The sequence below is a fragment of the Dermacentor silvarum genome, chromosome 7 (genome assembly GCF_013339745.2).
Source record: "Dermacentor silvarum isolate Dsil-2018 chromosome 7, BIME_Dsil_1.4, whole genome shotgun sequence".
Lineage (NCBI taxonomy): Eukaryota > Metazoa > Arthropoda > Arachnida > Ixodida > Ixodidae > Dermacentor > Dermacentor silvarum.
In genome coordinates, this window is record NC_051160.1 from 157,086,610 (window position 1) to 157,112,777 (window position 26,168).

At 47.3% G+C, this 26,168-nt stretch overlaps 1 protein-coding gene across 1 annotated transcript in view; it reads right to left on the minus strand.

Annotated features, from left to right (window-relative positions):
• Window positions 1–1,857: 1,857 nt before the first annotated feature.
• The window catches only part of LOC119458614 (uncharacterized), a 25,408-nt gene continuing 1,097 nt past the window's right edge, over window positions 1,858–26,168 (minus strand). The window contains exons 2-5 of the mRNA XM_049671312.1: window positions 18,311–18,466; window positions 16,462–16,564; window positions 14,513–14,605; window positions 1,858–2,041 (exon numbers count right to left, since the gene is read on the minus strand). Coding sequence (XP_049527269.1) covers window positions 14,589–14,605; window positions 16,462–16,564; window positions 18,311–18,466 — 276 coding nt within the window. The 3' untranslated portion in view covers window positions 1,858–2,041; window positions 14,513–14,588. The remainder of the gene's footprint in view (window positions 2,042–14,512; window positions 14,606–16,461; window positions 16,565–18,310; window positions 18,467–26,168) is intronic.

Genomic DNA, 26,168 nt, shown 5'->3' on the forward strand with positions numbered 1-26,168 from the left:
GCGGCGCCCTTGTCTGCCAGCCCAGACAAGGGCGTTGGAGTGCTCCAAAGCCGAAAAAAAAAAAGCGAAGACGACTTCAAGCGACTGCCGCAGAGCAGGTTCGAATTGAAGAAGAAGGCCCAACATTTATTAATTATATTTGGCCTTAAATTAAAATAGCGTGTTCTGAAATCTTTGAGCTGATTTTGCTCAATTTGCACTTTTTGTCCGAGCAAAACCTTTAGGAAAACTAGCATTTACAAACTGTTTCGCCAAAACATGCTTTCAAAGTAGTTTCTGGGCTCAAATTTTGTCAGGAACAAGATGGGGTACTTTTGATATTTGAAAATTTTTATTAGCAAAACATTATTACATATCTGACATAATGACAACGGAAAAAATTGAGCTTAGCCTCATAGTGATGACATTGCTACGAAATGTAATGAAAACTCGCGACTAGCCTTAGGTATCTAACAAAAACAACTACTGTGTCTTTATTATTTCTGAAACGATACTTTTTCTAAGGTGACATGCCTAATTGGTCCGTATGACAGCCATAATATCTTTTCTACTTGATCTGTATTAATCAAATTTAGAATATGCACTTAAAACAAGAAGATACATAACCTATACAATGCTATAAATATCCGTGCAACGGTTCAAAAGTTAATTTTCAGCCCCGCATGCCCCCTTTGTCACTTTACCAACTCGCTCAGATATATAAGGTGATTTCTTTAGCTGCACCAAATTTTTAAACACCTGCCTATGGCAGATAGCACTATTGTAACCCTTCATCTAAATTACTCGATAAGGCGATCATTACTTCTACGAAAAATCAAAATGCTTAATTGAAGAATTAACATAACTACGTTACTTAAGTTTTTAATTATTTCACGTCGCTTATTTCAATCTATGAATAGCCCGTGAGTTCGCAAGGCGTATCCACTTGGAACGAATTCTCAGGAATCCACCAGTTTCGAGATAATTTTCAGAGTGTCCGACGAAATACATTGGCGTTCCAGTTTTAAGAAAACGCAGTTTCACGCACTCAAGCACAAAAGTAACTGAGCATCAAGCATTTCACCGGACGCTTTGAAAATTTACATCTCGGAACTGATGCAGTCGAGAGAATTCGTTGCAAGTGAATGTGCCTTGCGAACTCAATAGCTACAATTCGTAGATTAAAATGTGCCGTAAAATAATTCATTAAAAAGTTAATTAGCGTAATCACATTAATTATTCAATTAATTCATTTTGATTTCTCGTAGACGTAATGGCCGCTTCATCGAGTAATTTATTTATTTTTATTTAGAAAATAATGCAGGCCTTGTAATGTAGGGGCCCTTGCAGGAGGGGCAGAAGTACAGAAAAAACAAGAAAATGCATATGCACGTAACAAGCACAACAAAATACCAAGGAATAAATATAATACAATGATTATGGGAAACGAAATAAATAACAATTTCAGAAACGCTGCACCAAACAAGATAAAAAAGAAACAAACAATAAAAGTTTTCAACTGTCGCATGTTCAGCTGTCGCAATTATATTGAGTTAGAATTGTGCAATCTGCCACAGGCATTTTTTTTAAATTTGGAGCAGCTAAAACAACAGCCTGTAGCCATTAGAATTGAGTTATTTGCGACAGGCGATTTTTAAAAATTCCGTAAAAATTAAAAATGATCACTCCGTAAACAGACGTGTGTTGGCACACGCGGGCAAGCCTACGTGGAGTCTGGCCCTGAGTTCTGCGGCGCAAAGCTGTTGGGAAAGAGAGAGAGAGAGATGCACTTTAGTTGTGGAATAATTTATTTCAAAGGCGAAATCAGCTCGCCACTGCAGTACAAGTATTCACGAAACAACGTTCGCTCACGAAAGTCGAGGGATCCATTTCAGAACACGTGGCCCCTTTTCGCTCTCGACCAGGTACAGTGGCGTCCCGCAGCGGCAGACACCGGCTTCCGCGCGCGATGGCAGTCTTCATCGGATCACGTGCAGTGTTCTCACTTCGAAGCACGCTCCCAGTGGCTCACTCCCAGTGGCTTCCTCCTGGGAACGATGGCCTACGTGAGAATCAATCACATATCACTCTTTCACACGTGTCACAATAGGCGAGGCTTTCATAGACAAGGAAGGTAGCAGATAAGAAAGAAAAGCAAGGCTGAGAATCTCTAAGGGGAACCATCGAAAATGTGCGCAGCTTGAGCTTGTCGGTAAGACTAAGCGTATACTGCCGTTTGTCGCAGCGGCTTGGGGACAACAATCCTCGCTCTCCTCAGCCGCACTACTTTTCTCTCCGCACATAGCACGGCGCCGCGCCTATCACTTGACACCAGGGCATACCCTTTGAAACGGGGCGGTGACAAATTGTCACCTAGCCTGCTTGATTTAATCAGGTATGCTATTCATATTCTTTATCTAGTATTTTTTATACATCTCATTTTTTAACAGCAGCGCTGTTAAGCCGGCAGTCAGTCAGTGAAGCGGGTACAAAAAACCTCGCTGAACGATGACGTCACCAGTGGCGCACCGACGGGGGGGGGGGGGGGGGGTTCGGGGGTTGTAAATCCCCCCCCCCCCCTGAGGCCGACTTAACCCCCCCTCTTTTGTTTAACCCCTTTTCATTCCTTGCGCATTTGAGTACTGCAACTAAGATATCAGACGCGTAATCGTCTGCACACTCACAAAAGGCGCATTTTTTGACAATTTCCCGTGAAGAAATTGAAATTGGTGCTATTTAGATGGTATTGGCAAAGTGTCAAACCCCCCTTGGCAGAGATCTTGGGTACGCTACTGGACGTCACCGTGCGTTGCCGAGCAAACGCCTCGCGGAGCGGCGTGTGCTTCGCCTCCTCTCCGTGCCGTGCACATGTTGCCTTGACATGGGACGTTAAGGAGAGGGATGGAGAGCATGCGCGCGGCGCGAGCAATGCTCGGAAGAGAGAAAGAGAAAATGAGACCGAGAGAGAGAGAAAGAAGTTGTAGCAGCACCAACGAGGCAACGTGCAGAACTGCTGCCGACGCGGTCCGCGTTTCCCCGTTTCCTCGCGTTCGCGCCGAACGCGCGCGGTGTCCGTGACTGCAGTAGGAGCCTCTGGTGGCGACTCGGCAGGTTTCGACCAGCCACGCCCCGGCAAGTGTGGAGGCGCAGCTTGGTCATGACGTCACCGGGGAGATAAAGCTCGGAGCCGCCGCGACGGCGGAGGAACTCTCGTTGACTCTCTGGCGAGTACATGTAGTGTTGACATGGGACGACCAAAGAAGATCCGGACACCCGAAGAAGAAGCCGCTCATCTTGAAGCGCGTCGCGTGGCCAAGCGAGAATCTGCGCGTCGGCGGCGAGCCGATTCGCATTAAGTGCCTAGCAGCACTTATCATTTCCTAGCAAAACTTACTCAAGCCCAGTAAAATCTGGAAGAAGCTAGGTCGATCACCAGCTCCGCTGTTTACTCCAGCTTTGTACACTAGTGCAAGCTGCCCACGTTATTTTTCTTCTCGAAATCTGCCTTTTACCGCTAACTATGGCTGTAACAGATACGGTCGTTTCAATCTCTTCCCTGCTTTTCTTCCACCAATCGTGCTTGCTCTTGCTTATCTCTGCGCGCTTATGGCGTTTCTTGCTTATCTCGACTGCTGACCAGTTGAGGCTTCCGTCCGCTTTAAATATAAGCGCTTCTGGTAGGTGTACGTTACCCACGGTTCTCACTGGGTGAATCCCTTCGCATTCTATAGGATGTGCTGAGTGGTCTCCGGATTGTTTCTGCAGCATACACATGCCTCATCTAATTGCGAATACTCCCTCCGGTATGTCTTTTGTCTTTAGGAAACTGGCTCGAGCCTCAAATAGCAAGGGACTGCCATTTGTATCATGTCCAATCTTTCAGTGGCTGCCGGGACATTGTGGCATCGTTGGTAATCATCTCGCCGATGACGCTGCACGACGTGCCCAGGCTGGATCACCGACACTCCTTAAATCTTTATCGAGAGTATACGCTGCAAGAGAGCTTCGCAATCTCGCGAGTACCATCACGTTCAGTTACTGGTACACTCCGCAAAACTCTAACTGTCGATTATACAGCCTCGATCCCATCATTGAAACTGAAATTACTAGCAAACCTTTCACGAACGTGACGCAACACTGCTGTGTCGGCTGTGGGCAGGAGTAGCATTCATTAACTCCTACAACTATCGTATCGGAATGGCAGGACTCACAGGCGTTGCGCTGCTGAGCACGAGATCGCGGTATCGAATCCCGGCCGTGGCGACCGCATTTCGATGGAGGCGAAATGCAAAAACGCCCGTGTGCTTGCGTTGTAGTGCACGTTAAAGAACCCCAGGTGGTCAAAATTATTCCAGAGCCCTCCACTACGGCGTGCCTCATAATCAGAACTGGTTTTGGCACGTAAAACCACAGAAAGAAAGAAGGAATGGCGGACTCACCCATGTGCGCTAAGTGCAAGTGTGAATAGACCATCGAGCATCTTCTGTGCCACTGTTCTCGCTTCGATAATCTACGCCAGACTCTCCAGTGTGCCTTGAATAGACTGAACGATAGACCATTTACAGAAACAAAGGTCTAGCTTGGGAGCCTGGCCTCACAGTTCATCAGCCCGGAAAGCCATTCGAGCTCTTCTTCAGTATCTGAAGGCGACTGACATGAGTGCCCGACTGTAGACATGTTGCACCTTAGTCCATGTGAAAGTGCGATAAAGACTAAGCCCTTCACTGCAACTCCGACCTCCATTCGGACTTCTCTTCTCTGCCGCCTTTGGTTAGGAGTTGCCTTCACAAAGGCATACTCTACATTAATTGGAGTGACCGACAGTGCAGCATGCGAGGTCTGCGGCACCGACGAAACTATCGACCACCTGCTGTGCCACTGTCCACGATATGCCCCAGAAAGACAAGAACTTGCTAACGCGCTAAAGAAACTGGACAATCGGACGCTTTCCGTGCAGGTGCTGCGGAACACCGCCCCCATCGCTCGTCAGCCCACAAAGTGGTGAAGGCACTTTTGTGCCTCTTGAGGACGACGGGCTTGTGTCAACGTCTGTGTCTATTAGTGCAATAACACACGTGTCAGCGAACTCACCGCTAATTTCCCTTCATTCCTTCCCTCCTCTCTCCCTGTCATCTTTGTGTTCCCTTTTCCCATTCCCCCGGTGTAGGGTAGCCAATCGGACGTTATTCTGGTTAACCTCCCTGCGTTCTGCCTTTCTCTTTCCTCCCTCCGCGATAAAGACTCGTGTCTTCTCTCTTTCTTCCACCCCTTCCCCCTCCCCCGTGTAGGGTAGCAAACTGGACCGAGTCTGGTTAACCTCCCTGCCTTTCCTTCCTGCCTTCTCTCGCTATCTCTCTCACTGCCCTTTGTGTTATTGTACACATTCTCCCTTCCAATTGCTTTCTTCTCGTTCTTGTAAATCTCCATGGTCCTCTTTGCTTCCATTCTTTGCATGCAATTCACTGTCTCTGTTTCTCTCACTTTCTTTCTGATGACTCCTGGTTGCCTATTTACACTTTCAGTTACCCAGTACTTGGTTGCCAACTTTCTTGACATCTTCCTCAATTCTGTGTCCACGCTTTTCAGGTACAGATACTTGTGTACTTAAGCCGCCCATTTATTTTGATCCATGTTCCACGTTCCTGGGACTTTCTTCGAAACTAGTTTTGTTCTGCGCTTCTCTGACTTCAAAAGAGGCCCAACCCATGTCACCCTGCACTGTCTCATTTGTGGTTTTACCGTGGGCTCCCAAAGCCAACCGGCTCACCAATCATTGGTTAACTTCCAACCTCGACAACATATTCGATTTTGAGCATAGAATGGCATTTGCGAATGTTAGTACTGGCACCATTACTCCTTTCCAGATTCCAAGCACCAGCTCATACTTATTGTGGCCCCACAGTGCTCCATGTTTCATTATTACTGCATTCAGCTTCCTCTTTATTTTCAGATTATCTTGGTGTGTGCTTGAGTAAGTGTTTCCTTCGTTTATGCATACGCCGAGGTATTTATAATGCTTGACTATGGGTATCACTTCCTGTTGAATTGACACCACGCAATTAATCGTTTCTTCATTAAAGATCACGATTCCCGATTTCTCTGTGCTAAATCTAAGGTCACGACTTTTCGCTGCGTAGCCACAGATATTCGCAAGTGTCTGTAAACCTCTTGCATTGCCCTGCTAGTAGCACTGTGTCGTCGGCATACATCAGTCCAGGGCGCGTCTGTTGCACCATTTGTCCATTACGCATATAGGATAAATCAAACCCTAATTCGCTGTTTTCCAGTCATATTTCTATGCCCTTAAGCGTGAACAAGCAATTGCATGTATGTAGCGACTCCACCTGCTACCTTCGAGACTAGCACCGTGGCGACCTTGACGATCAGACGGCACAGGCACCCATAGGTGACCCTGAGACCCCTAATTCCCGCTAAATGTACTTTGACACACTAGGAATTCTTATAGCGTCCCTTTGCGCTCATATCTGGCTCATAGGTCGCACAATCCGCCCCTAAAGCCCGTTTTCCGCTTAAATAAATAGGATTTTTATTTCGTTCTAAGCAATTACTGAGAGAACTATGGAACGTGAAATTCGCGCATTGCATTCGATCATGGCGCATATTTTATATATCTCACTTTTTAGCGACTCTGGGCACGCCAAAGTAGTCTTTTTCAGGCTGACCGAAAAACCACCCACGGAGCCCGGTGTGAGTAGCCGTCTAATGATTCGCATTAAAAATAAAAATAAAAAAGTTACAGTTTCGCCCGAAAGGCGAAGCATCGATTGCGATAGCAAATTAGTGGAGGGCTATACGAAGTAAGGATAGTGCTTTTATCGGCCGTATTAACTTGTAAACATAGGCATACTAACTAAATTAACAAGCATGGTGTCACGCGCGCACTAGCAAACATGAACACATCTCACTCGATGACCGCAGGACACTCGCTGTCAAAACGCTGGCGTGAGGAAGCGCGCCAGCAGCAGCGAGCGAATTCACCTTCGTGCTGCCTCTCGCTTGAACGCAAACTAAGCGGCGAGAACACAGCGCACACGAAGCTACCAGCACTCGGCGCACTCCGTCCCCATCGTAGATCGCTTTCAAGATAAGGCTCGCTCAGCCGCTCCATACGCAGCCGCCGCCGTAGTAGAACGTCACCCTCCCCGATGCCTTGCGCGCGGGAGATCGAACCGCCATCGTCGGCTCACCCTCGCACGCTTTTACTCACACGCACCGCATACGGCGCGCGGCGACGATGTTATTACCCTTGGACTTTATACGGGACATTACGGCGACACTGACGACGACGGCGGAAATGCGCCTGGACTGTCTATATAATTGCTATCGCAATAAAATAACAAAGAAACAAATTCCCAAAGTTCGTCATCGTGCGTAGAATGACTTACACGACGCACCACATATACGACTTCAGGTCATGCGCGGCGCCTCTGTGATTGCGTAATGCCGTCCAGCACGACGTTAGTCCACGGCCGCCATTTCAAAATTCTGTAAACTGTACCTTTAAATAAATCAAAGGCGAACAAAATTGATACATTATACATCGCTCAACAATATACCACTAATTTGTGATCAGGACTTCTCCATACCCCTCGTAAACAACGTAATAATAATTTAACATAAGCCATAAATTCATATATCAAATCTGCGCACTGGAGACACTCTAACAGATTAACGTTACAGAACTGCGATATCTATTTTCGTGTATTATCGTGTCGTGTTAGGAATTTGTAAACGTTGACGCTCAATTTTCTTGAACTTACCAGATGTCGGAAAGTTTCGAAATAAATTACTGAGCCTAAATCAAAACTCTATTTCCCAGAGACACTAGAATTGAACTTTTTCTTTCGGTATAAGTCCAACAAGTAGTAGGAGTAGTAGAAAGGAAAAGCAATCTTATGAGTATTATTTATAAATTTCTTGCTTCACTCTGTTATGATGACCGATCCACCATGCAGTGTTACGTCTTGTTGTTGTTGTTGTTGTTGTTGTTGCTGCTGCTGCTGCCGCTGCCGCCGCCGCCGCCGCCGCCGCCGTCAACGCGTGCTTATGTGCCTCCACGACTGCACTGAATTGTTTTTGAACAAGTTCACTCGCTTTCACATCCCGGCGTCCATGCATCACAACGCCTTGTCGGGGACCCTTTCGTTTGGCCAGGAATGAACAGTGACGTTCGCCATTGGGCGCGCACGTGTCTGACTTGCAAACAGTGCAAAATATTACGACACAATTCCTTTGGCAAAGTTCGCTGTTTCCGATGCGCGTTTTGCCTTCAGCCATATCGATGCATGAAGAGGTCACTGGGAATGGACCAAGTAGAGCCATTCTTATTTGTTGGAACGGTGCACGGTGAACGAAGGTCCACAGGGTGGAGAAAGCCAGCCGGTTTAACGGGCGGTTTCTAGCGGCGCTGACAATCGCGGCAGGTCTTCACGTACGGTTGCACGAAACAAAAAAAAAAAAGTCGCAGTTTCGCCCGAAAGGCAAATAATCGATTGCGATAGCAAATTAGTAGAGAGCTACACGAAACAAGTATAGGTAGTTTAATGGGCCATATAAGGTTGTAAACATTCGCTTACTAACTAAATAGACAATCACGGTGTCACGCGCGCACAGGCAAACGCGAACATATCTCGCTCGATGATCGCGGAAACTCGCTGTGAAAACGCCGGAGTGAGAAAGCGCGCCAGCAGCAGCGGGCAAATTGACGTTCGCGCTATCTCTCGTCTCGCTTCAACGCGAACTAAACGTCGAAAGCAAAGCGCAATCGAAGCTACCGGCACTCGGTGTATACACATTATCCCCATCGCAGATCGCTTTGAAGATGAGGCCCGCACGGACGCGCACTTCGCCCACATCGCAGATCGCTTTCAGGATACGGCGCTCGCGTGGCTGCGCTGTGAGCAGCAGCCGACGGAGCAGAATGCATCCACCGCCCCTCCCTCTCCATCGCCTCGCGCGCGAACGATGACCGCGCGCTTCCGGCCTGCCTTCCTCCCTCGCGTGCGCTACACTGAGCCGCGATTGCCGCCTCACCCTCGTACGCTTTCACTCGCACACACAGCGTACGGCGCGCGGCGACGATGTTATCGCCGTTAGACTTTATACGGAACCTTACGGCGACGGTAGAAATGCACTTGGAGTGTCCATGTAATTGCTATCGCAATAAAACGCCGGGGCCAGTAATACTTCTGTCATACCCTTGCGAATCCCAGGTGTCCCGCGCATAGCTCATTATGGCAGGCTTCTAAAATGTCTCGGCGCAGCGCGTTATGCAGACAGTACGATGATAACCCGCGCACGAGCGAGCGAGCTAAAACAGTTTCAACTCCTTGAAGGTGCTCGGTCAGCGGCAGCAGCTAAGGATGAGCGCACTGGTGCTCAGCCATCTTTACGGCGTCTACAACGCCGACAAATGGCAAGTCCTAGTCAGGGTCCGATGTTGTCGTAGGGAGTGGTGCGCGTGACAAACAGTCAGCGTCGCTGTGCTTCCTTTCAGATCGGTACACAACGGTAATATCGTACTCTTGTAGGCGCAGGCTCCAACAGGCTAGTCTGCATGAAGAATCCTTCAGGTTGGCAAGCCAGCACAATATACAGCAACTGGACGGGCTCCTACCCCAGCACCCCCGACGGGGGCAGGGCGTGCAAAAACGGAGTTTGTCCGGCAGGGTGGTGCCCTTATTCCAAGGCCCCACTGGCATAGACCATCTGCTCAGCTCGTTGGACCACAAATTTTGTTCAACTCGGCCTGAAGGTTGACTAACAAAAACATTTCTGCGTTTTACATGTATTTGATAAGAAAATCGTTGTTGGCCATCGTTGTTGGCTCCGAGCTAAAACATCCTCTTAACCAACTTGGTGCAGATATTTTTTATGCAAAAACATTATATGGCTCAGCGGAAAATCGGCGGCGATCCCCGGAGATGGTACAAAAGGTCACGCGGTCACAGCCGATCAACGGGAGGCGCGCGCTACGTGGGCGCTGGGTTCCTTGAAGCACCAACAGATGGCGCTCAGCTCCGCGCATCCGAGCGGAGGTCCGGCCGTGCGGGGAAAGAACAAAAAAGAACCAGAAAGCTTGCCTCCGCAAGCATTTGCCAGTAAAGATTACGGCTGTATAAGCTGCAGTTGCCGGGAAGCGGCAACTGTGTGGCCGGTCTATATATAGCGCCGCACGTCGTGGCGCTGCCAGTCGGTGCGGTTATTTCGGTAAGTTCTGTAATGCTCTCCGATGGACGAACCTTCGACTTCGACTTCTCAGTCAGTAGCTGCACCAGGCTCCTTTGGACGTCCACGCAAGTACGCGAACGAGGCCAAGGCGTCATCGGCAAGACGTCGCAATGGTTTTGCATTCATCCACGTAGGGATACCTATGTGCCCTTGAATGTTTTGTTATAGCGGATGATTTCATATGGTACTAACGAGTAATCCGCTTGAGTCTACCTATATGCTATGTGTACAAGAGGTATGCATGATTGAAGAGCTCTGGTTGGCACTTTTTGGCGCCACAGACAAGCGCACGTCATCAATTAACATATGTGCCTTGGTTTCTAATAAACCACCTGATGAAAGTTAGTGCTCATGTCCTTTCGTCCTTGTCCGTCTTTTCTTTCTCTTTTTTTAAGTGCGTCAACATTATAACGCGCATGCAAACGAAAACCCGGCGGCATCCGTCGTTTACCTCGTGGCGTGGGAGAGCAGGAAGGACTAGGGAAGCGGCAGGTAGAGATGAAGACCGAAGGAGGAAAACGAGGTGAGAGCGAGTATGTTAGGAAGAAAAGGGTGGTGTGGTCGCATCTAAGGATCTAGTAGGAGCATAGGTCGGCAGTGTGGGAGAACACTCACTCACCATAATTTTTTTCCAGGCCACGCACTCACTCACGTTCACACTCACCTCCACTCACACTCACAGCACTCACTCGCACTCGCACTCACTCACACTGACTGGAGCTCACTCGCACTCGCACTCACCTCCACTCACACTCACAGACGCTCACTCGCACTCGCACTCATCCCCACTCACACTCACAGGCACTCACTCGCACTCACCTGCACTCACACTCACACTCACTGGTACTCACTCGCACTCGCACTCACCTCCACTCACACTCACAGGCACTCACTTGCACTCGCACTCACCTGCACTCACACTCACTGGCACTCACTCGCACTCGCACTCACCTGCACTCATATTCACTGGCACTCACTCGCACTCGCACTCACCTGCACTCAGTGGCACTCACTCGCACTCGCACTCACGTCTTTGAAATGAGTGCGAGTGAGTGTGAGTGAGTGCACTCATGAGTGAGTGCGCCGACCTATGAAGTCTGTAGGAGAATAGGTGGCGCGTGACGTCGCGTTTCAGTGCTCACAGCTGGCAGACCGACAGGAGAGAGGAGGGAATCACATGCTGCGAAGGATTTAGCAGATTGTCTGTGGTGTTTGACAGATTCAGACATGTCTTGTGAAGGCACCTGTCTTTGAGTACAGCTTGAAGTGATATGCGTTTGGCGTTGTTAAGGCGCCTTGTGGCGTTATTCAGGAGTTCGGTAACCTATAAGGCTTGCGAAAAGTTATTGCTGACGTATTTCCATCCGATCAACCAATTGATCAACCATTAAGTTTTTTGCGTGCCTGTATGTGCGTGCGTGTGGTCTTTTTTTACTATAGTCCTGTGAAGATGCTATATCAACAAGGTCGAAATTCAGCCGTTTTCTAGTTCATTTCTGATCATAGGTAACGGCACCATAGGGCAGAACAGCGACACTAGATTCTAGGCAACTATATAAGAATCCCTAAAGAGTGTGGAAAAGACAGCACATTTTCAAGCAGAATCAAAATATACCCTAGATATACGGTTAAACAGACAATTCAGTTCTCATCACTGAATCAGCTATTACGATGAGCGGACAGCCCACGAACGCATGCGTTGTAGCAGTTCAGTTCCACTTGCGGAGTGCACCCCTTGCCAGCGCGCACAGCGATAGCGGTTCGCGTATCGTGGTATGCTAAAACGTCCTGCTCGTTAGTCGACTGCCCATCGTGAACCAAGATATATTTTTTTTTTGAAGACAAGGTCTTCCTAGCTAACTTCGCGCCGGTTTGGAGTATCTGGGTACTTTGTAAGCACTTCCAGGAAAATAGCGCCCTTTCGCCCCTCCGGGGCGCCGTAGCGAGTCGCAATCGATATCAAAATGTAGGTCTCAACGAGAAGAGAAGTAAGAATTAGTCGCAGGCGGGTAAATATTGACTAATCGAGTAAAAAAATCGGCGACAAGCACGCTGTGAAGTTGGTTGGACAGCGAAGCTGTGGGATCACCTGATACGATAGACCAATGTGACGTAGCCTTGAACTGGGTCCTGCCTCGCCTGAGTCCGACTCCGTTGTGCATATTGACGTTGCTGTTCCCGTCGCCGCTCATTCATTGTGTTCACCCTGCTCTTAAAGAGTCCTAACTATGGGCGGCCGTTCCTTAGCGCTATCACAACACAAATGAAATCAGTTGCTGGGCGGTTTATTCTTTTACGTACTAAAGTGTAGTTACGTCATTCACTGCTTCGTATGCTACAGTTACCACTTCCCGGCAACTGTAGCTTTTGCAATGGTAATCTTTACCGGAAAACGCTTGCGGCAAACGCTATGCGAGAAGGCGAGCTTTCTGGTTTTTATTTATTTCCCCCGCACGGCCGGAGGCGAGCGCCATCTAGCGGTGCTGCGAGGAACCCAGCGGCGCTCGCGGCGCGCGCCTCCCGCTGTGACTGGTTGACTTTTTTACTGCGGAGACGAAGAAGTCCCGGGATCCTAGTTATATACAGCTTCGCTGTAAAAATTAACCACATTTATCTATACGCATGTAAAGGGTGCACCGCCGTAGATACAGACATGCTGAAGCAAAGCCGCCATACAGCACCCTTTGGGAAATGGAGCGAGTTCATGTGGACTAAGCAGGGCTCGCGCTTAGCAATGGTGTCTCCGAGGCGGCCCCCAATCAGGGAGAATGAGTCACAGAGTAAGTAGAGTGAACAGTATGGGCCTAATTACCACCAATATAATCGAAAATTAGGCACACTGAATCACAGACTGCACTCTCTCCGGTATCGGCCCACGGGGCCTCTTGGTAAAAAGACAGTCAGCGACGTGTCGACGCTAAAGATGACGAGGTCGACATAACTGTGCGTGAAATACGATACGAATAAAATACAAAATTAATCAATTATGAACATGAAAAATAGAAAGAGAAAAAATGGAAGCATATGATCAACCTGACAGAATAATTTGAAGCAGCATGTACGTTGAAGTTGTCTTCTTTAGCATCATTATTTCTTTATTGAGATGAAAATAGAGAAATAATTGTCGCCGTTTGCTGGTGACGATTACCCTTTTCACTTTGGCTAATAGTATTAGATAAAAAATTTTGGCAGCCACAACTCCAGTTGAGCGCCAGGAAATGCCACGCATTGTTGTTTGATAGCAGAAGGGCAGTCACAAACTGTGGCAATCTGCTGAAGCGAAGCGCACACCGGAGGTTATGAATATGATATAGTTATATGACATTACATTGTTACAGATGATTATGCGTAATTACTAATTATGATTATAGTGATTATAACTTATGATGATTATGAATTATAACGATTATGCGTAATTACTATGCGCGCATTACTAATTAAGGAGTATAGACTTATGGGGCTGAAATGTGCGACCCTTGAGGATTGCCTTTTTGCAAGGGGGAGCGCTGCAAGACGTGACCAGGCCCATCGAGCCCTGCTAAGTTTTATGAAGGACACTAACTTGGCCTCTCGTTTATAGACATTACTTGTGTTTTTGTTTTGTTCTGTCTGTTGTCTCCGTCATTTCTTTATTTCCTCTTTTCTTTTCTGATATTTTCATTTACTCTATTCCCTTCTCCTATAGGAGTAGGCAGGTGTTGTGCCCCTCTCGGTGGCAGTTGTCAGCTTGCTCCCTCCTTAATCCCTTTGTGTCCTTGTGTGTATATGTGTACAAATCAAATAATAATAATAATAATAATAATAATAATAATAATAATAATAATAATAATAATAATAATAATAATAATTACACATATATACATCACTTCCCATATTTATTCAATTTTCAACGGTTCACTAATAGTTGGTTCGATCGTGCCTTGGCCGGTGACATCACTGCATGGTGGACTCACAGTTTAGGGTGGAGCAAGCCCAATGTGCTGACGTCAATGTGCACTTGTGGAAGATCCCAGGTGCGCTATTTCTATATTCCGAAAGTGGATGTGTCGACCGATAAGTGATTGCATATTGTTTACCGGCGTTCTATCGTGTCTGAGGGTCACATTGAGCGCTATATTGGCGCTTGATAATAGATGCAGTCTATAAGGTCACTGTTTGAGACGTTGTGTTAACACTGCGCCGGATTCGGGATCGGCAAACGAAAAAGTTCACAAACTCGGCAGGGAAAATCGGCCTATGTTTGACAAGAATGCTTCGCATTAAAAGCAGTATTTATACTCACCAGCGTTTCGGCGTTTTTACCCATCATGCAGCACAAGAAAATTGTCGCGTCTACCTCCAGGCTCCCCAGGTTAGGATCAGTCTGCGTTCCCACCTGCACGATTTGGAGGCAATGCAAAAAATTTCCTAGAGAGCGGTTTTTCTCACCCTGTCTCCTACTGCTCGCTAGCAAATGTTTGAGCGGCTTGCAAGTAGGGTGCCTATCTCAGCTGTTGGAGCGGTTTGCTGGTTGCGACATAAAGGCCCAATAAAGCGACATTTTCGGCACTAATGCGACATTTTCGAGGCAGCATCATGCCATTTCGCGCTTGCATTTTGGTGGGTCAGTGGCAAATCGACGGCGAGTCCGCCAACCACTTTTACAATAAATTAGACTCATTTTATTGCGTATGACGTAATAGCTAGTTCAGCGGAAATCCGCTAGGTGGAGATAAGTAATTAAAGGGAAACTGAGACTTCCACCAAAATGTAGCAATTTGCTACAATGGAAACCCAACCGGGTTCCTCGAAAGAAAGGTTCGCAGTTGAAGAAAAATTCGTCCTGGTCCGGGACTCGAACCCGGGACCACCGCCTTTCCGGGGCAGCCGCTCTACCATCTGAGCTAACCAGGCGGCTAGCAGATGGCAGGGCGAAGTCGAATTTGTCGACAACTCGAAGCAAAGGAAAGTGTATGACGTAATAGTTCAGCGGAAATCCGCTAGGTGGAGATAAGTAATTAAAGGGAAACTGAGACTTCCACCCAAATGTAGCAATTTGCTACAATGGAAACAATGAAAGTATTCGTTATCTTTTCTGAATGCGTAAGATTCTTATTCATGTCGGTCTCTGATGCGCGTCGTCTGTTTCTTTAGGGAAACGATGAAATCATACATTGCTGTCCTTCCACTGCGATGACACGCATAATGGGACACAACAAAAAGTTTTTCCAAGTCCTATTTTACCTCTTGCGGGCTTGTGCGTGGCGGCATAACGACGATTTGAGAACCACGACACATTGAGCGCGTGCTGTGATAGGAGACTCTCTTTCGCTTCAAGCCTCAACTTGGATCGGCTGTTTCTCGATGCAGCCGCTAGGATGGCGAGCGATTACTTGGAGTCGCAAAAACCCGGTGCTATGAGTCCCTCCAAATTCGCACTATAGCCGCCGTTTGTTTGCACTACGTCCGGTACCATGTGGTCGCCTTAAATTGCACTACATCCTTTGTTTGCACTATGTATGGTACCGGCCAATCAGGCTGCCTTAATTCGCACTATATCGGGTGTTTCTTTGCACTATGTGCAGTACCGTGTGGCCACCTTATCCGCACTATATCCGGTACCGACCAACCGTGCAAGGCTGTAACCAGCCGTCAGCAGGGATGACGATGGCACGATGTCGATGGCCTAATGACGACAGTACTGTCAGTATGACCCACGCATTCGGCAAGAGTCCCCCCCCATTCGCAATATATCCGGTGCTAGTTCGCACTATATTTGCGGTGCCGGCCAATCGTCAAAGAAAGTGCTCAGGAGCGAACAGGGATGACAATGGGACGACGACGATGGCGTGATGACGACATTACTTTTAGCATGACCCACGTATTCTTCAAGAGCTAATCGGCAAGACAGCAGCAGCGGGAAAGTCAAAGAGAGAGAGCGAATTTCTTATTTGAGGAAAGGCAGAGAGGTCGGCCTGAGCGATAGTTTGCTCTGGTCCTGCTACTCCTACACTGGGGAAGGGGGGCGGGAGAAGTCGAAGAAGCAACGAAAGCTTCGCTTTAAAACACAATAGTCGGGAAAACGGAACATTCTGAAGGAGTTCGAATTCGGGCTGGCACAGAGCGAGCATCATTTATAGCAGTCAGCAAAACTCGGCAGCGGGCAACGTATACCGACGATATACACGTATATACCACATTTCAGATTTTTTGTTGAATGTAGGCGGACCTGCCATTGACGTGAACACGTACGCTGTTGCGCGGAATCTCCACTTCGCAGCTGTTGGCGCTGAGTTCGCATCGGAACGACAACGGGACAGGTCCACTCTCGTCCAACGGCAGCCGTGGTTGTAACCTGCGTTTGAAGCATTTTTGCGGAATACGCAATTGAACACAGTTTATTTCTGCACTCTTGTGCGAAGCATGGCCCGATAAATAAAGCACACGAAGGATGTTTCGTGAATGCCTGACTCCTCTGTTCCTCGGCGCGACAGATCGGAGAACCTTCCTATACATGAACAAGTCGGTAGAATTGCACCAGTGCTGAAGGGCATGACTGGGTCGACACCCACGCTAATCTCCATACTGCTCCTTATAATTAACAAGAATACTACTTTTGCTTCATTCATCGCGATAAACTTGGACGCTCTGCGAAACAAGAACGCGCCGTTGTATATTCGTGTGCGCGGCATCGACTCGACGCCACGCGCTGTTTTTCAACGTACTCACACAGCTGAGCAAAGCATAGAAGGACTATCGGAGAGTCTGAATGCTTACTTATGCTTGAATAAGAAGCGCTGATACCCAATACTAATCTGCCTACTCAGTAATTACAGTATTAGGCGTCAAGTGTTCCAACATGCACGCACCAAACAAAAGCTATGCCATCCTTAATCGCTCGCGTTTCGAAACGATCGCCAAGTGTCCCCACCAACGCGTAACACGCCACGTGCACTGACTTCTAGGGCGCTCCACCTGGCCTTCACCACGGGCACTCCATCGTGGTATAAAGCTGATAAATGAGGAAATCGGGAATTCCTCTCTCCCATACTGCATCTCGTTGAACGGATGCGTGCCTCACTTGATGCCACAAGTGAGAAAGCGTTAACTGTCTTCCCGGCAGCTTCTTTTGGGCTGCGCTAGGCGTGCATGCCTGGACCCACAGTGGTGCTGCGCATCAGCAACATGAAGCGCTAAACCGAGCTTGTGAGACGCAGCGAATCACTTGGGCGCGCGGCGTGTTTCAGCAAAACCGACAACCGGAGACAATGGCGTAGCCACAATTTCTTTTTTTTTTTTGAGGGGGGCACGCACCTGACCGTGAACGGGGGAGGAGGGGGGGGGGGGGCTGAACATTCCGCATGCTAACAGATAAATTTAGAAAGGGCACGTGCCCCGTCTGCCAGGCCTGCTGGCTACGCCACTGACCGAAGATCACAACGAGAATGAGGCTTGGCGTGGTCGACACCAACTTATTTTACAGCGAACAGCTGTACATAAATAATTTATAGTAAGCTGTAGGTCGTGCTGACCACCCACTAAATAAATATTTCCTCGTCGCGCGTAGTGGACCCTGTGCGGCACTGGAACGAGAGACGTATCACCATTCCGTTGGAAGCGCGCACGGTACAGGTGTGTCTACAACACGCATGCCAGCTTTTGATTCAGAAAATCACTTTCTTCAGACGGTGCGAGCGTTTAGCCATGGCTTATATAGTGCAACATTTCGTCTCTCTAGATTGCGCATGACGAGCTCTTTTTGTCACCGTTTGCGTGTGCAAATGAATGCGAAGGTTTCTAGGCAGGCAAACGCCAAAGAAATGCGCTGCGAGAGCACTGCATGCAGCTGTCCCGCCTCCTTGCAGCTGCGGCACGTACACCAGCTGTTCGCCGTCCACGATGTCTACCACTGAAAGTCGCGCACGTCTCCCGGAATTTGTTCGCGGTGTCTCATGCTCAATTCGCCGTTTGATAACACACTGTGATCTACGTAAATTTTGAAGGCCGCCATGAACCACGGAGTAGCGAAAAGCTGTCCCGCAAGCAAAGGAGAAAGAGAAAAGAAAAAAATGGCAGCGGAAGTTTCGCGGTTCATATGCACCTTTTGTCGGCGACCTTCTTGGTGGACCTGTAGACGCTGGGAAATATGGTGGGCAGGTATGCTGGATTCCTGGGATGATTCGATTTTCTGCCGTTGACAAAATGATCGCTGCAGACGTGGCTGTGCTTCGTAGGCCTCCAAGGGCTGCCGTCGGCACTGAAATAGCCAAGAACACGCACACCGAGAGGCGTAAGACTCTGAAGGCATAATGTGCGCTTGATGGTGCCCCACCAAACGAAGCGAGAGCGCACGGAGCGAGCTTTGAACGACACAAACTTATGCTAGTTGTTGCGCATTCGTGGTACAAAATGGCAAGTGCACAAAAAAGTCACAGGCCTGCGCGGCACCTGCAGCACAGTCACAGCGTAAGTTGGTGGAGCGGCTCAAGGGTAGCTCCAATTTCGGCACCACGCACAACACGGTCTTCGCGGCAAAGTCTCTTCGCCTCGTTTTGACGAGAACGATTTGAACTGTCCGCCCGGCGTCGACGGCGAGCTGCGGCTTGTAATGCTATCTGCACAGCAGTCTGCTGAGCCCGATAATGCCTGGTTGTAGCCGCGCACGTAGTTCTACGATTCGCTTCTTCAGCAGTGGTTCGAACCTTGCGAGGAGACGCCATAACGTGTACCGAAGAGGTACCCAGAGTACCAGATACAGTTACATGCAGCATGCAACTGCTATATGCAACTTACATGTCGGGCACGATGCGTTTGCAGGCGCCTTAACTAGATGGCACTACCATACTGGCGGAGGCTGGGGATAAATTTGATTGCGCGCCTCGCCTGAACCGCACCTCGTCGTCTGCGCCTGCCCAGGGAGCGTTTATAGGGCATTTTTCCGCTGCCCGGTTGCAAGCGCGTGCGTGTCTCGGTGGTAGAGCATCTGACTCCCACGCAGTGGGCGCGTGTTCAATCCCGGCGGGAACCGGGCCTTTTTTTTTTCGCATTTCCGGCGATAGCGGTTACGGTCACGGGCGGCGGCGGAATCGGCGGCGGTGGCCACCATCGCGAACCGAAACGGCTATTGGAATGGGCCCAGAACAGCTTACGCTGTAAAAGCACGATTCCCGGCCACATTCCGCCCCCATCGGAAACGAACCCGAGGCCTTGCGCTCAGCAGCAGGACGCCGTGGAGTGTGCGACACCTATATAGCGGGTGCGTCAGCGCCACGAACCGCCATTCGGGCGGTTGCTTCCGCTAGGTAAAAAATATTTCATTTTTCTTCTGGTGTTGCGTATTTGTGGAATTATAATGTTCGTGCCTTTCCTAAATACTGTCTTTCGTTTTATACGTTAACGTATTGCATTGCCGCGTCATTGCCTATTTGTGTAGCGAACACCTGTTACGTCTTCACACTGTGTACTGCTGTATTTTTGTTCTGCCAAATGTGCGTTGCTATCATTTTGCAGGGGCAGCCACATCGTCAAGCTACTGACCATATAGTAGTTTTTGTGGCTGCTCTTTTCTTTCAAATGGAAGAAAAAAATGGCCTTTGCCCGAAGGGCAGTGCACAGAAAGCGATAGAATAAGGTTTTGCGCTGCGCTGAAGCTCCTTAGACAAAACACGAGCGCGACATGCTTCAAAAACGATGTTTATAAATCTAGTTTGATCAACATCCAGTCAAGTCCAAAACAAGAATACGTGTGCACATAGAGCCTACACAAAGATAAATGTAGGAACAGTATATTAAAATAAGCGCACACAAAAGTCGCAGTTTCGCTCGATTGACGGCCATAGCGATGCATTATACAAATATACACGAAGTAAGGTTCGTAGCTTTATCAGCCGTATAAATTGCAGTAAACATTCGCTCACTAGTTAAGTTACCGAGCATGCTGTCAGCGCGCGCGCACAGGCGAACATGAATCTCACTCAATGACCGCGAACACTCGCCGCCACAACGCTGACACAATAGAGAGTTTTAGATTAGGGGCCCCCTAGCGCTTGCGTCCCCCTAATCTAAAACTCTCTAATGATGAGCGCCGGCAGCGGGGAGGAAGCGCTTCGTGCTGCCTATCGCGTTTCTTGAACTTGAGATTACGCGACCGCTCGCACTGTGCGAGGTGCGAAGGAAAACGTGCAAGGGTGACCCGAGAAGGATGGTGGCTTGTTGGAGGTCACGTGATCAGCTACACTAGGGGTGAGGAGAGGGGGGAGCGCGCAAGAGTTCCGCCGCCTGGGCATTACTGCCGCCAGAGAGGATTACTGCCGCCTCCCGCCGCAACCAGCTTCCGGCACTGCTCAGCGTAGGCGTCATCGACGGGGCTCTCGGCGAGGCTGTATAGCGTCTCTTCAGCAATTGGTTCATCTCTGCCACACCCTCCCTTGGCTGCCTATGACTGAACTGTCACGCGCTGACAAGGCCTCCCAACTCGGCCGGCCCCACTGAGCCCTCCGGTTTGCTTCGCCTCGCCATTGCGACAACTTCAGCCTCTCCTCTCCATCTTCTTTTCCCCCACACTCCCCTTGGCGCTGACACGTGCTCCCTCAAGGACTGCAGAAGATAGAGCGAACCTTTCCCTTCTTCATAAAGAACCACCTCTCTCTCCCCTCTAGCCCTAACGTGGCTGCGCAAGGCGCGGCTGAGCGCATACACGGCCCATCGCCTTATTAGGAAGGTAATCTGTGGCTCGTCCACTCTTAGCGCCCGCCGCGAATCACCTTCAAAAGAGGGGGGTGCGAGTTTCGCCACGATCAGCCACGAGCGGGCTTAGGCGGAAACCCGCTCTCGCCTACTATCGCGATAAATGGAATAAATAAAGCGCATAAACAGGATGAAACAAGTTATGCATGCATAAAACACTTGGCAAATTGTGCTATCAGATAGGCGAGAACGGAGGGTAGTGCATGGATGCCATCATCATCATCAGCCCATTTTTATGTTCACTGCAGGACGAAAGCCTCTCCCAGCGATCTCATCTGTCTTGCGCTAGCTGATTCCAAGTTTCGCCTGCAAAATTTATAATTTACTGCCGTACGCATTCCAGTCCATTTTTATTCTTCTGTAAATTTCCTTCTCATGACCAAAGTCCCCTGTGAGCTGGGGCTAAATCAATACTCTTACAAGTAAACTTTTCACAGTAGCTTTTATCTGTGCGGGCAGTTCATTCCACACATAGTTACCATAACATTCAGTCTCCTGCTATACACATAGTAACATACTGAACAAAATAAAATCGAATTGGAAGCTTGTCATGTAAGAGATTACAGATGTGTCTAATCATTTTTAATTAGGAAAGCGAAAATTGCACATGGCCTTCTAGATAAGAGTCCATAAATAAACAGGAAGTTGCTGTTAAATATTGCTTCGATACGGGGGACGCTTTTAAGTTAAGGAAGACGACGTGAGTTCGTACTGTGATCTCCTCGGTCCCTACACCTCTCACATTTATCATTTTCATTAATAAACGCATCTCACCGTAACAATATGTTTGCTGGAAAATATGTACTAAATCAGGGCTTAAAACTGCTACTGTATCTGTAGGGCCCTTCGTTTTCGAGTTTTATATTTTTAGGAACCATGTACCTAAAAATATAGTCAATCAATGTCAATGTATAGTCAATGAGTTAATCAGAACTGGTTATTTAATAATACGTTAACCTTATATCCATGCCACTATACGGTGTTAGTCAGTACCGTTTTTTTTTCTTTTATACGGCAACCGTGCAACTCCATGTTATGTCCTATATGGTCCACATTAGGTCTCCCACTTTTCCTAATTTATATTAATGATCTGCCTAGTTGCGTCTCCTCATCGAAGTGCATTCTGTACGCTGATGACACTGCTATATTTAATTCTAACAATTGTTTAACAACACTAACAAGTAAGCTAAACTAAGATCTTATGTCAATCTGCGCGTGGTGTGAAGATAATAAGCTGAAAATTAACCATAATACGACAAATTTCGTCGTCTTTACCTCGCATCAGAGATCGCCTGAGCGTCTTCAATCCATTTCCATCAACAATCACCTAATCACTGCAGTTCATCATTGCACCCATTTAGGTGTGGAATTTGATCGCCACCTTAAATTTCACCTTCACATAGCTAACGTAAAAAGAAGATGACATATGGACTACGCGTTTTAATTAAAGCACGACCATATTTATCATTTTCTACTCTAATGTCGCTGTATTGTGCTTTTGTTCATTGTCATATCAACTATAACATCGAATCATGAGGAAACACTCATGACAGTCACCTAAAGTCATTGCAAGTCATTCAAAATCGAGCTATTCGTGTAATGACATTTTCATCTCGTAGCATTAGCGCGAATGATTTATTATATGCTCATAATATTTTGAATGTGACCGATCTTGTTAAATATAACCTCGCCATTTTTATTTTTAGGGCAATACACAGTAATATTCCAGTAACCATCATACCGAAGACGTATCTTATTAATATAAATAATACTATATTTGCAAATAATATGAACTTTATTTTACCCAACGTTCGCAACAACTACGGCAAGCAGTCATTACGCCTTTCAGATTTATCTCTCTGGAACACATTACCATTTCCTTTAAAATTGTTGAAAGCTCACAGGTTTTTCTTTCCTCATATTTTCATTTCCTCTATTCCCTCCTCCTGAAAGAGTAGGCAGGCGTTGTGCCACTCTCGGTGGCAGTTGTCAGCTTGCTCCCTCCCTATTTCCTTCGTGTCCTTGTGTTATATGTGTACAAACGAAATAATCAATCAATCAATCAATCAATCAATCATGTTTATTTAACGTGCCCAGGAACAACACTAAGGTCTGAGTGCTGGCGCACGCATACATTACAAACCAAAAAACAAAACACTGTAGGGGAGAATTATTAAAAAATAAATGAATAACAATAAAAATTGTGAAAAGAAGAGAGTACGGACGACAAAACGCAAAGTAAATACAAAAGAAAAAGGAGGAGAAGGGCACTTAAACAATGCATGAAATTATAACACAAGGCAAAGCTCGGAAAAGAAAGATGACAAAGAGCTATGAAAGATATCAAGATCACGAAAGTAAGCGTTATAAAGCCTCTGTATCCTGTGGACAGTTGAGTGTTCGTGATTACAGGCAGGAACATGGAAAGGTCTATGTTCTCTGGTGATCTTGCGTGGGATACGAAACATGACACAGCTGAGTAGTTCGGGACTTGTGAGGTTACCGTGAAGGAGTTTGAAGAGAAACAGAAGGTCAGCGCGATTACGTCGGTCGCGAAGTGAGGGCAATGACAATAATCCAACAGTGCTAGTACAGGGTGCAATGTCCAGGTTTGCAAAGCGGTGATTATATAAGCTTAGAAACCTTTTCTGGACACTATCTATAATGTCACTGTTGGATCTAGAAGAGCCATTCCAGACGACCGACGCATATTCGAGTTGAGGAAGACAGATGGTTGTGTACAATTTGCGGAACGGCGTAGGAGACTTGAATTCCCTCGATAGTCTGCATACAGAACCAAGAGAGCGCATACCCCGCATTGCAACACGTTTAGTGTGAGCCGAAAAGTGTAAGGTTGCATCAGATCATTGATCATGCAGACCTTACACAACGGCACAGAATCTACAGAATAATAAAAAGAAATACTTGCTGTTTTGCGTGTGAAAGTCATGACTTTGGTCTTAGCAGCATTCAAGGTAAGGTTGTTATCCTTGCACCATTTAGAAAAGGAAAACAGATCAGACTGCAGGGCGCAACAGTCATCAACAGTGTGAATTTTCTTTAAAATCTTGATGTCATCCGCATATTGAAGGAAAGAAGAGTTCCGAATCACAGAGAGAACGTCATTAATAAAAATTAAAAAAAGGAGTGGCCCTAAGACTGACCCTTGAGGGACGCCGCTAGTTGCCATGTAAGAAGAAGACGTTTTGCCATTGACGTTAACATAACACGTTCTATCAAGAAGATAGCTGCGCAAGAGATTCACAACTGACAAGTCAACATCAAAGTGCGTAAGCTTGATCAGAAGCAGCGAGTGGCTGACTACATCAAAAGCCTTGCTGAGATCACAGTAAATGGTGTCAACTTGCCCCCTTTGAAGTACCGGCGTGGAGATCTGCGTCATGAAACTTGCAAGATTTGTGATATTGGAGCGGCCGGTGAGAGACCCATGCTGATTCGGAATGAGCGAGTTCTTCAAAGTAAAAGACAATATGTTGTGAAGAGCGAGCTCAAAAATCTTGGACGTAGCACAGAGAAGAGAAATTGGGCGATAATTCGACACATCTGATTTACATCCAGACTTAAATACAGGAAAAACACGAGCAGTTTTCCACATGTGAGGTAAAGTGGAAGTAGTCAAAGAGTTATTAAATATAGATGTCAATACTGGAGCAAATATACTGCCGTAAGCTCTTAGAATTGCGGAGGGGATGCCATCAGGGCCGCAGGACAGGGAAGGCTTCAAGCGCTTAAGGCATTCGTGGACAAGCGTTTCATCAATCGACACCTCGCCAAATGTAGGAACCGTCGTGTGCTGCTGACTGACAGCAGCGTTGAAACCTGCACCTTTATATAAGGAAGAGAAATGGGCTGCAAAACAATCCGCGACTGCTTGGACTTCTGCCCCTCTAGAGTCAAGTAAGCGAAAACCCTCTCCACGTTTATTGGAGCGCTTACGGATATGCTTCCAAAATTCCGCCGGCCGGTCGGAGGCGCTCTTTTCCAAGAATGCCATATATGATTCTTGATCCCGCTTATAGAGACGTTTAGAGAGAGCCCGAAAAAAGCGGAATTCTTCTCTGCACTCATGAGGCAACGGAATTCTAGATTTTCGGTGTGCGCGATCTTTATTCTTTAGGGCAATTATGAGTTGAGACGAAAACCAGTGGGGATATCTAGAGCGTTTAGGCCTGTACTGGGGAATGTATTTGAGCATGCTGCTCAAAACAAGCTCCGTAAACTGTTCTACTTGGTCATTAACATTGCTTTTGTCTGTAACCAGTGACCAGTCGGTGGTGGACAAGAAATTATATAAACCAAGATAATCATCACGCTTGAAAGCAAAGCATGGGGATTCATTTACGCCACTGGAGGAGCTCTGCCTCAGTGCTGACACAGAGGCCGTTATCTTTAGTGGCGGATGAAACTTATCAGTACGCACAAGGAAAATTTCGGAGCGAGAGACATCTAAAACTTGAGCATTCGAGATGCAAAGATCTAAGACGTTGCCACAGGAATTGGCGATCAAGTTGTGCTGCTGAAGGGAACAGAAGGACAGAAAGTCCAACAACAGGCTGCATTTCTTCTCTGTGTAATGATTGTAATGAGAATATCCAAGTGTGTTCCAATTATTACATGGTGTATTAAAATCACCAAGAAGAATTGCTTTGTGCTTACCATGGGAGGATATTACACTTTCAATGGAAGAGATGACCTCATCATACAAAACAGGGGAAATATTCGGCTGTACATAGAACGATCCAATCAACAATTTTTCACATCGGGATAAGCTAGCTGACTTCTAGCCCCCCCCCCATATCGACTCCTGTACACTTTCTATATCGATGCGCCGTACACATCTATGTGAATTGTCAGCTGCGATCAGTACGCCACCACCTTTTTGTTGAGATCCACTGAAGTCACGGTCACTGCAGAAGACGTTGTAGTGCGGTGGAAAGAAGTCTGAAGACGAAATGTCACCACACAGCCAAGTTTCAGAAATAACAAAAATAGGAAAAGAAGATGAGAGTACATTGCAAAAAAAAAAAAAAAAAAATCACGTGCTTTGGTGCGAAGTCCACGAGCATTTTGGTAAAAAATGTCCAAATTACACGCCACTTTGATCCTTGGGGGCTATTTCAGTAGCATGAATCATGTCATCGTGTAGCACCCCACGGAACGGCTTGAACAAGCAACCCATTGGCCACATTGAC